The sequence below is a fragment of the Ailuropoda melanoleuca genome, chromosome X, assembly GCF_002007445.2.
Source record: "Ailuropoda melanoleuca isolate Jingjing chromosome X, ASM200744v2, whole genome shotgun sequence".
NCBI lineage: Eukaryota > Metazoa > Chordata > Mammalia > Carnivora > Ursidae > Ailuropoda > Ailuropoda melanoleuca.
In genome coordinates, this window is record NC_048238.1 from 18483813 (window position 1) to 18496183 (window position 12371).

General features: G+C 39.4%; 1 protein-coding gene across 4 annotated transcripts in view; it reads left to right on the top strand.

The window, feature by feature from the left end:
- PHEX (phosphate regulating endopeptidase homolog X-linked) overlaps nt 1–9438 on the top strand; it is a 212741-nt gene extending 203303 nt beyond the window's left edge. For all 4 annotated transcript variants that reach the window (XM_034649535.1, XM_002913929.4, XM_034649537.1 and 1 more), the window contains 2 exons: nt 3478–3554; nt 6095–9438. In XM_034649535.1, coding sequence (XP_034505426.1) covers nt 3478–3554; nt 6095–6197 — 180 coding nt within the window. In that variant the 3' untranslated portion in view covers nt 6198–9438. The remainder of the gene's footprint in view (nt 1–3477; nt 3555–6094) is intronic.
- The last annotated feature ends 2933 nt before the right edge of the window (nt 9439–12371 follow it).

Consider the following 12371-nt stretch of genomic DNA (forward strand, 5'->3'; position numbering starts at 1 on the left):
TGCCCTGGCTTATGTCACAAACGTGTAGGCCTCATTTTCAAAGCAGGCAGGGATGGGTCGATGAAGGTTCTAAGGCCTGGCTTCACAGTGGGCAAATGTGTATCTGTAAGACTACGGTTGTTACCAGCACAACCTTCTTTTGCTCAGTCTTTGCACTGGCTCCTCAGTAAGCTGATTCCTTCCCACATCTTCTTTGGTTGAGTCTGGCTAAAGGATTCTCACCGTTCTGGGATCTTTTATTTCTTAAAGCTGACATGACAACACTAAATAAATAATCATTTATCAATATGACATCAGTGAAAGTGGAGTCACCAAAAGGACCTTCCTTTTTAGTTTTCCTGTTGCTATCAACACACCCCAGTCTTTGGGTCTTCCTGGTCAGAAAATCTAGATTCTTCCCTCTTACTTGATTTGTCTATCCTCGTTTTTAAGACATGGTTCCCCAAAGCTAGATGTTTCATCCTTTTAAACTTCTCTTTAGATTTATCCTCTCTTTCTCCCCATTATCCTATATCTCATCCTCTGTAGAATAGCCCTTGATCTCTTCTACTCTAGATTATCCCAACAGCCTTAAGGCACGTTTTTCTGCCTTTGGCATCTTTCCACCACGATCTTACATGCCCCTGAAATACCACTTTTATTTCATTACTCACCTGTTCAGGGAACTGCAGTGACTCCCAGGTGCCTACCACATCAAGGCCAAACATGCGCAGCTGGCCCTCCTCGTTCTGGCTCGTCTTATCTCACTCTGCAACCAGTTCTGAGTCCCCGAGCCTCTACCGCACTCACCCTTAGCCAGGCAGGCATCCTCACGGCCACCCCGAAGTGTTAGGCCTATTACTGTCCCTGGGGTTTTGCTTTTGATTTTCCTTCTATAACGTGACCTCCTTCCTACTCCTCCCCCTCAGATGATTTAATCCTGTCTTTATCGTTCAGGCTCCATGTCGAGTTCCACCTCCTCCACATTTTCCACAAACCTCCCCAAGGACTCCACTTCTCTCTTTTTCTCTCTTTTTTGAATCTCCAACTCCTTTACACTTCTCTTCTACTATGCAGTTGAGTCCTTAATTGTTCTCAAAATGTTGAGGACTTTTAGTTTTATCTCCATATCTAATCTCCCGGATCCTTATATTTCTTATGTATCTCCATAGCACCCAGCAAAGATGCTGGGTACATTGAAGATGCTTGATACTTTTAGATGAATTGCTTAAAAAGAATAAGACTAAGTAACAGTTCAGTTAAGGGGACTTTTTTTTTGGGGGGGCCATTACTGGGTCAGATATCTCAAATAAACACACGCAGTATACTTAGAATTTTCTAGAGCAGGGGTTGGCAAACTAGGACCCATGGGCCAAATAAGGTCTGCTGTCCATTTTTGTAAAAACTTTTTATTGGGAAACAGCCATGCTTTTTCCTTTGTATTGTGGGTGGCTGGTTTTGTGCTAGAGGGGCAGAATTGAGTAGTTGAAACAGAGACCTTCTGGTCTGCAAAACCTAAAATATTTAATGTCTGCCCTTTTATAGAAAAAGTTTGCTGACCCTTGATCGAGAGGACAAAGTACAAGGTCCATTGGTTCTTCCTTTGGTTCTTACTTACTTAATTAAAGTCCATCTTAGTTACATCCTAGTCCACCGTATCTTTTTGTGCATAGAGTAAAAAAAAAAAAAAAGTAAACTGTAGCACCATTACCTTCAAATAAAATTCCAAAGCATATCTGGTTTATTTTAAACTAAAGAGATTTAGGGAAAAATGGAAAGCTATTTTATGTTACTAATGAGAAATTTATCTTGGACATTTTCCTACTGACAGAAGGAGGAGATTTTCAGTCTTTTGCACATTGGAAGATGTCTGCTTATAGGGAGTAAAGTTATTTTCCCTCCTGAGAAGATTCTAGAAAAACAGTAACAACCATAATGTGTTTTCAGAAGTCTCTTAAATGATTTATGAAGCAAAGACAGTACTAGAACAATACCATATAATAATGTAAGAATATAAGAAAAAATAACACATGAAAAAATGAGGTAATGGCGAATGTCAGAAACAACTTCAACTTAGCTAGCTTCTGAGGAAATTAAGGTATCACATTACGAAAGCATTTTCACAATCACATTCAGATTGTTTATCTTCACTAAAAGCAATAGCATCATATCACCTTTTCTGCTTCCTGTGGCCCTGTAGCTTCTGTGACCTGTTATTTTTTGCCTCAGATATTATTCTTACCCTTCTACTTCTCTGTATTCCTGTTTATACTTACTTAGTGGCCACTAATCGGGAACCTTCCTGAGGCCCGTAAATACTCTTCAAACTGATCTCTAATTTCCTCTTACTACTGTGCACCCTGGTGAGATAATTCTTTTAAAAACATGTTTTTATCATTTTCTTGCTCACAACAATGTTTAAATATAGTTTACATTCTTTAGCTTGTTGCTCAAGACTTCAGGAATCCGGCAGCATCCTCTCTCCCCTGCTCTCCCGTCGCTGCTCATTACGTACCATGCAGTCCAGCTACACTGAATGTCTCGTTTTTTTCTTTTCTCTCAGATAGGGTCTTTGCTTCCATTTTCTCCAGCACTTGGAATGCACCCCATCATTTTGTGTCTCCTAGTTCTTTTCGTCCTTCAAGACTCTATCATGTTTCCAGACACATTGCAAGTCAGGATTGAGTGGGTTACAGTACAGGAGCAAACAATACAAAGACAGTTTCTTTGTGTTCCTGCTCCCCGTCCAGTTTGGGTTGAGACTGGGGCTCTGCTCGTAGTTATTACTCAAGGACCTGTTTTGGAGTCTTGATCTCAACACGGGCTTACATGTTCACCATTGGAATAGGAAAGTGATATGAGGAAGTGTACAGTGGACCTTCATGTGGCATCTTAGATTGTCCTTAAGACACTTAAAACTTCTGCTAGGTTTTTAAAACTTCCACAAGGATATGCTGTCTGTCACTTCTGCTCACATTTCATGGATCAGAGCAAGTCATAGAGCTTTACCTAACTTCCGAGTCTATGGAGGAGTGTCTTCCTATCTAAGGCCCTGACTAGGTGTGATGCAAACAAGGCACTTAGGGTGCAAAATACACACTTCCCATGACCATGCTCAGTAATGAATGATGGGTTCATTTTTTCCTGTTGGAGTGAGTATGACTGAATTTGATAAGGGCTCTTCCAAGCATTGTATTATTTGAATTAATACATTGGCCAATTCCTGGGCATATACACTGTTCTCTTGATTTAAGAAATTTGTCTGGAGACTGTCCTAATTTACTCAAATTGTGGAATTATGCACAACAATAAAACCTTCTACTCTGGGGATTAGAATAATAGATGTTGCTACTGATGAAGGTTTTATCTGATCTACTAAAACTGTTTGTCATTCACTGAGTCTAAAATTACTCTTCAGTATAATTTGGAGCAGTTAAGGCAGTGAAAATTGTGTAATTAGAAAGGAAACATAATTATTGGCGTATTTTTCTCTTCTAGGTGAGGTGCAATTCCTACAGACCAGAAGCTGCCCGAGAACAAATCCAAATTGGTGCTCACAGCCCCCCTCAGTTTAGGTAAATGGGCAAATTGGTGACTCTCGTTTTTAACTGCGCATCTCCCCCCTCCTCCCCAACTCAGCCTTCCCAGCGCTATACCAAGTGGGAGGCTGGAACAAAAGCCTGTATTGTGAACAGCGATATCTCCATTTTGCAGAACGGAAATATCTGGCCAAACAGAAATGAGCACCTTTTTTTTCATTAGTAGGAAGCTAGTTTAGTCAGAATTCTCTTAAAAAAAAAAAAAAGGTCTGTGGTGGGCATTTATGCACGCCTCTAGTCCAGTGCTTTATCAAGAGATCCACGAGGTGGTACAAGACTCCAAAGGTAATTTAGAATCCAAATCAAAGCTTTAGTATGAATTCCCATTTATTATCTTCCAGTTTTTGAAAGGCCCAGTCCAGGGGTGCTATGAGCACCATGGGTGTTCAGTAAACTGAAATATTTGATTTATCCAATCACCTACTTTTTTTGTGTGTGGGCCAAAAGTGTCTCTTTCCTTAGACAAGGATGAGAGCTCACACACTGTGTCTTCAGACACATAGAGCTCTGGTGTATTTTGTGTTATAGAGTATCCTGTTTAATGCCTCTTGTTCTTTCATGCAGCCAGCTGGCAGACATGAATGAATGCCCACTTTCCGAATAGCTCTAAACACAAAAGAGGATGTATGGTGGTATTTAGCTGTTAGAATTCGTATCTGAAGTCAGAGCGCTATGTCTGGTTTTTAGTTTGGATCAGTTTTTCAAGCAGTTGCTTCAAGTGAAGGGAAAAGGATTATGAATTACAATCTTGTTTGATTGTGAGAATGTACAAAATAATAAGTAAAAATAAAATTAAGGTTCATGTACTTACCCAGTGCTAGGTTTCTAGCCCAGTTTGAGGGGAATTTTCTGTAGTTGGGGTCAGAGAATTATAATGGGATATATAAGAAACTGTAGTAATTTTTATTGATTGATTCTTTCCTTACAGCATGTTATGTCTGGATATCTTTATGTTTAAATCAATCCATCAGCACAGTGTAGGAAAATCATCTAAAATTTCTCCTGTATTTAAAAACCTTATTCCTAAAACCTTGCTTTAGAAATGCTTCAGAAACTGACTCTAAATTACCTAGTAGCATAAAAATCTAATCACAGTGTTAGAAAATTCTCCCCCACTGGGCTAAACTGTCAAAAAATGCTGACAGTCTCTAATGAACTAAAATATGCTCCTGCTGATAAATGGTGCAGATGAAACCACACAGTAGATTAATTACTTAACAGATGATAAGATTTTAGAAACTAATTTCCTTTTACTAACTAGTTGCCTGTACTGTTGGATTTTAGCTGATAATTTGTAGAGTATACTTACTAATTATCACCTGAATTCTCTTTAACATTTGCCCAGGGTGAATCACACTATGAAATATGCATCCCTACTCGTATATCCCAGCTAAAAGAGGTTTGAGTACAGGCCAGTATATTCCTTCACATGCCCATAGGTGACAAAATCATTAGGGAAGAAATAGTGACTAAGAATGCTGAGTCTCTCTAGTCAACCCTTTGAACATGTAGTTGAGTAAGAAATAGATGAGGGGGCAGTTTTTGCTGGCTTGTTAGTGATGTCTGCGGTAACTATAGATTTTGAGTACAGCAGAAATCACACAGTGGAAATACCACCGCCAGCCAAAGTGCTGAGTAGGAATCGACAGTCTTTACTGCAGTCAGGGAACTTGCAAGGACACCAGATTTTGGAACTAACTCCGGTAAAACTCCTTATCAATAACGAGTGGACACCATTCATTCGTTTGTTGCATGGACCAAATTCTAGGTAAATAGGAACCTTCAGACATACTCGGAATTAAGTGGAAGTGTTTTTGTACATCGGATGAGGTCTGAGGTAGCAACGACATGGGTGAATCTTACAGACATAATATTGAGTGAAAGAAGGCAGGAACAACAGAGTGCAGACCGTGTGTTTCCATTCATATGAAGTTCAAAAACAGGCAAAACTAATCTATGGCGATAGAGGTCAGACTAGCAGTTATCCTTGGAACTTCCACTGGTAGGGCACACAATGGAGTCTTCTAGGTGCTGGAAATATCCCATATTTTGTTCTGGGTGGTAGTAACATGGGCATAATACACATGAACAAAATCAATGAGCTTTACATTTCAGGTGTGTGCACTTTATATCAGTTCTACCTTCCATAAAAGTTAAAAAAGTAGAAAGCCTGAGTATTGGTAAATCTAATAATTTCTAGGAATCTGTAAATTTATAGGACTATACAGTCATATACACGATTTATAGGAATTGTAAATCCTACAGTTTATAGGAACTTGAGGGTATTGGGAAGATTAATAAGAGCATTTGCCTGGCATTCAGGAGGTGCTGGTTCTAGTCTCAGCTTTGCGAATTTCTTTGGAAATTTGCTTCTCCCTTTTGGGCTTCAGTCATCTCCCCTGTACACAGATGAAACAAATGCAACATCCTTGTGAGTGATACGCTGCTACAGTTTTATCTAGAACCTGTTGAGATGGAAGAATTAAATGACATGAACTGTGACGTATCTTTTCCAGGGTCAATGGTGCAGTTAGCAACTTTGAAGAATTCCAGAAAGCCTTTAACTGTCCATCGAATTCCACCATGAACAGAGGCCTGGACTCCTGCCGACTGTGGTAGCCGGACTGCTGGTTTATGCTGTCCTGAGAGCCACGCAGTGCCAGCAGAGGCCACACAGAACGCTCATCACCACTGCTTTTAGCCTGTATTCCCCCATCCCTCCCAGGACTCCTATTTTTAGCACATCTTCCTTATTTGGGTGTTGGTTGGATCTAAACAGTATATTCAAATTGTAGGGCTCAAAAAATGGAATACAACAAGGGATCCAAGTATGTGTCTTTACAAAACCAAACTAACAAAAATAAATCTCTAGGCTACTTTTGTTAAAACATCATCTGCTGAATTGTTGCTCTTGTCCATTTTTAGTGTGTAAACAGCTAGGTGGTACATACTGCTTTAAGCCACAGCTTCGTAGGGGGCCTAAGCAGAATGTATCCAGACAAAAATTTGGTCTATTAAATGTGTAACCCTCAATGATGAGGACATGTTCCTGGAATACCTGGTAGGTCTTACTGCTCTATAGAACATGGTGCTAGGTTTTATGAATCGTCATCCACAGTGTTTATTAACTCTATGGTAGTTAAGTTAGAAATGTATTGGAGCTTCATTTTACAACTTTGCTGAAATTTTTACCTTCCGTTTGGAAGTCTGTTGGGATGAAAACGCGTCTCACAGCTTCTATCTGACATAGCTGATTGCCCTGTTCAAGTGAGCATGGACAAAGCTGGCCGAAAGGCTACTTGAGAAAGGATTTCAGTTTATCAAATGGAAAAAAGAGAAAAGGATGTGTCTTTAAGGCCCAGAAGAAGTCAAAACTTGTCATCGCGCAACAGTAGGGACACAAGGAGATGAAATCACTACCATTTGATCTCTTTTGCCCAAGCCTGAGTGATTATGTCTGTCTGCCAGACACTTTTCTTTAATCCAATTCTTACTTGTCTTGTTACCCTCTTATATGTGCATTCTTCTGTTTCTGAAACGAGCAGGCATTGAGATAATGATTTTCTGATTCTCCATTAGGAACGTATTGCTTTCATTCCCCTCTAGGGCAAAGGAACAAATACCACATTGAGGTGGGTGCAAAGTACCCTTGTGTTTTGGCTCAGTTAATGATACCTCTCTTTGAAAAAGCTTTTTGAAAAATTTCTTGATCGAAGACGTTTTAGAATCTATTGATTAAATTTAGAATTCCCTACATAGTCCAAAGAAACATAATTTTCACTGTCCCAGCCTTCTAAAGAGTCTGTAAGGAAGAGCAGGACTAAGTTTTTGATCCTCAGAACTCCTCCGTCTGTTAGTGTGTGTGTGTAGGACAAAATGGTAATGGCCTTAAAGTGGTTACCTGGCATTTCCAGTTTCTTAAATAACTATCCTCCCTTTGCGTTGTTCATTGTGTATGTGGTTTTGGCCAACAGGAACATCTCAAAAGCAAAAGGACGAATTCAGACTAACCATAGGAGGCCATTTTGCACCCCTGTCATTTGTTGTCCTTTTTTATTTTTTAAATGTAAGTGCGTGCTGTGTCTTTTTATAACTGTGGGAACTTCTGAAGGGAGAAAGATGCAAGGGCATCATCATGAGGAAAACAGTTACACTGCTTTAGAGGAGAGTGATTTTCCCCTTGACCTCTTCCTCTCCAAATGAATAAGCTTTTGAAGGGCAGTTACTTTTTCCTCCTTTTAACTAAGGCATAATGTGACCTTAGTTCATATTTTTAAAAACAAGGGGAATTAGGTTAAGGCTGCTGGGAGTGTACATGCCTTTTCTCTGGAGGAATCATTCTGACTTGGTTTAGACAGACAAGATACTCCTTGTTTTTATCCTTGTACTTGGACATTTAAAACCCATTTCTTACGCTTTTATGAATAGCATTTTCCTTCTAGATTTCTCTTTTTAAGCTCCATAATAAACACATTCCTGCAGGTCAGAGAAAGTGTTTGATAAAAGCATAGGGTTAAGACTTTGGAAATGGGCATCAGTCAGTCAGTTGTTGGTTGAGGACAGCTGGTTGATGACCAGCTGGAGCCCTACACTTTCTAAATCACGTGCTGCCTTGTCCTGATTAACTTTCCTTGATGTAATTCACTTATCCTGAAAGCTGTAGATACAATCATTAAAACAAAATAAACCCAAAGCAGCGATACCAAATCATCACTACTAGCTAGAACAAGTTTCCAGTAGGATTGGATTTCCAAATACATGCTCATGTTTAAATTTTCAGACGATGCTCTCGCTGTTCCTTTTCTTCAATACAGATCGCTAAAGGAAGAGACACTGAGTAAGTGGTAGAGGGAAGAAGGTAAAACGCAAGTGGAAGGAAAGGTAAAAAGGTAGGGAGAAGCTGGCCTAAGAATGTGTTGCTGAAGAGAAGACAGGATTTGGGCAATCCTTGCTGAGCACATCCACTGGAGTAGAGCCATAAAGTTTTACAAAAATAATTATGGTAAGTCAAAAGGAAATGAGATATTGGATCACAGGTTAGGACTGCCATCACATACTTTTCTGATTCATATACTAGATGTTCTGCCAATGGACTATTGTCTGGGTGTTGGAAGGAGTTAGGTTTTGTTTTTTTTTTTTTTTGAAAATTCTCCCAGATTAGTCAAGGATTTTATGTATATAAAGTGGTATTATTTGAGCTTATCACCGTTGCCCAAAGTTTGTTCAGCTTTTCACCAGCCACACAGCACTGGCCTTCTATTTCCAATTTTTTTTCCTTTTATGAGATGGACTTGGACATGACTGATGCAAGCTTAGGATTCGTAAATTATCCTGAAGTTTATTCAGTGCCTTTCCTCAATGGAGCTTAAAGCATAGCACATAAATTTTATCTTCTTTAGCCCTGGAGCATCGCTAAAAAGCAACAAGGAATGATGGCTTGCCACACGGCTTATGCTCATGCCAGAGAAGTGGAGAGAGGTTTGAAATTGCTTTGTCAAGTATCCCAGAATCAGGAAAGTCAGAGTCTTTGTTCTGTGGGCTGCTGACCTCTGCATTAACCTTCATCCCTTAGATTACCCCATTTCTAAATACATTAATCTTAGTATTTCTATAATCACTTAGCATTTGATAGGCTTCTTCCTTGATATTTTTAACATACCGTCTCAGTTGCATATTAAGGAAGAATATGATTGTTTTATGCAGCAACGTTCTCATCGCCAGTGGCAGTGCCCCCACTGGTTTGAAGAAAGGTGTTCCTGCATTATGTGTTTTATATCTAAATGGTCATTGTATTTTCTTCTCTTACTTGTGGAACGATGTGAACCGTCATTTTAAGGACAATAAAAAGTTGAAGATTTTCTGTTTCCTCTCTTTTTATTTATATATGTGTTTGTGTGTATGTATGTTTCCTCTCTTTTAAAAAATATTATAATCTATTGTATCTGTTAACATACTCAGTTCTGTTTTAGACAGTACTGTTTGCCCAAAAAGCACACAAAGCACCCTAGTAGACTAGGTTTCTTGGTTTAGGAAAGTGGGATTTGAATGCAGTAACTTTGTAGACAATGAGAGATTTGCAAGGTGGTCATTGTATTTTCTTCCAGAATATAAATCAGCAGATGTGGTTTATTGCTTATGCAATAATATTCCTATTGAGGAAAAAGGAGGCTTCTGAGGGAATTATCAGCCACAATAGGGCTGGTCTTACCAAAGTGACAATGAACATGACAGTTAGTATCAGACCAAAGAATCTCTATGCGCTTTCACCTTTCTTTAACAATCTAGTCCATTTATAGTCACTAGGCACACCATCACTGAATACCTATTCTATTTGTATTGTAGAATTAGCTGTATTTAGGCAGATTATATGCTGTTCCTGGGCCTCTGAACACTCTGGTCTTACGTGGGAGACAGATCCGTAAACTGTTAGAATCATCCTGCTTTGTGGTGGGTGTGGTGATATTCAAGGACATCAGGTTATGGTTTGGTGCACAGAAGAGGAATTACTCAGCTCTCCTTTGGTGGACGCTGTCAGTGCTCTCTCTCTGCCCAAATCCCAGCTAGTCCCCTTCCCTGGGCATTATAACCTTACCTGCTGTGTGCTTTTCTTTCTTAGTGGCCGGGCTCTCTAGGGGAGCTGTGCTCATGCTACTGGAGCCTCTTTGCCCCACGCACGCTTAGAGAACTGGAAGTGCCTGGGATTTTGTATCCCCTGGTGACCTTTGGACAATGAGTGATGCAGGACAATGCAAGCCTGTCTGTCTTGCCTGAGTCCAGACAAATCTAGAGGCGTATCATAGAATCCGTGCTACTCTATGGGGGGCGTTTTGAGGTTAGGCTGGTAGGGCAAGTAGAGCCCCTTGTTGATTATCTTAAACATCTTTCTGGTGCTGGTAATGTTCTAAGATCTGGAAAAGCACTGGTTTGTAGTAGGTGTGCAATAGGAACTATGTACAGGAGATAGGTATCAGACGGGTGACAGAATTGGTGGGTAGTAAGTGGCTGAGTGTGGCCCTCTTAGAGCGTTTGCTCTAGTTTCTGAGTTGATCCTTGAAATAAGAATTCTTGTGTGTGAGTTCATGGCAGAAGGAAAGATTCATAGAAATGATAGTTGATGAGTGATCTCTGGTGCATGGACAGGAAGGAGGTTGGGGGAATGGAGGCATGGAGTCTAGAATTTCTCATGCTATGGTCTGTATGATAGATTTTATGAGACCCAAGATGTATTGAGTCTGATTCAATTGGTAGATACATATCTAAGTGGACCTGATCAAAATTTGAAGGAGGAGAATGTTTCCAGTTAGGTCTAAGGTATTTACATGTCCCTCAAGTTCATTTTTTTAAAATTAAGATCACACTAGCTGTTGAAACATTATCTTAATGGCTTAATCCAATTTAAGTTTATTTCTTGTTTTCATTGCATACAAAATGGGTATTAATGGTCAGTGAGCCTCTCTCTTCCAGTTGGTGATTTAGGGACCCAGGTTCCTTCCACGTTATGATTCAGCCATTTTCAACATGATTTAATACATGCCCATCTTACAAGAAGCTGGTGGAGGGGAAGAGGCCACGGAAGATACTGAGTGGAAAGTTTGGTCTGGTTCCAGGAACTATCTCTGTCACTTCTGCTCCTGTTCCATTGGCTAGAGCTCAGTGATATGGCTAAGCCTAACCGAAGGGGAGGCTGGGATATATAGTCCAGCTGTGTGCCCAGAAAGAAGAGGAAACGGGTTTGGCTACCAGCTGGCAATCCCAGTCACACCTTCTAAAGTGAAATGTGGGACAGTAACTTGGAGGTCATCTGAATTCTGGGAAATTGCTTTTGGGCACAGCACAATGAAAAATTTAAAATGCCATTGGTAGCCTGCAGTTTATTCTGTAGGAGTCTTTAATTAACAGCTTAATTGGATAATTTAATCCCCTTTAGAATTGGAGATATGAAAATGAAAATGAGATACTCCCTGTGATCTGACAATACCATGCTTTAATAAACACACCAAAGTGAGCCCGGAAATGAGCACCACAAAAGCATTACCATAATTTGTGATCAGTGAAAGAAAACCTGATCTATAATTTTAATTATTTCTAAATGGTTTAGATACATGTTTCATTTAGATGTGCATTTTGTTTTGTTAATTGCCTCAATTAGGAAGATAATGAAATATAAGATTGTGTGGCTATGCCACGGATATACAATATGTTCTAAGCTTTTAAAATATATCCCATTGAGACAGTAAATAAAATATCCTATGAAATAAAATCTTGTGTTATATCTTCTAGTATTTTTAGAAAATTTAGATGAAAATTGTTTTTACTTCTCCATTATGAAATGAGAAATTACTCCTCATATTCTTATTTTATGCTTTCTCCATTTGAAAGACAAATTGAGGCTCAGAGACCAAGAAGCAAAGATGAGTTCTCATCTACAATCATAGAAGTACTGTTTGCATTAAGTCTGGCTTGAGATCCATTTTACAGAGAATGAAGAACTTAGTGATTAACTTACAGTCCCCCATATAAAAGCTACCTAAAATATTGAGCATCCTTTATGCTGGCAGGTGGGCTGAAATGTCTGCAGGTGTCCTAGGCAAGAAGAGATGTATAATTTACCATCTAGAAGTACACTCTGGCAATTTCCAAACTGATTTAGCAGTCAGTGGAATCAGTACCTTGCTTACAGTTGCACAGTCCTCTCAGCCCATTGACATTTGATGAATGAAAAAAAATAAGCCCAAGCAAACTTATTTTAAAATTGACCAGATTTTCAATTGACATTTGTAAATGATTTTGTTT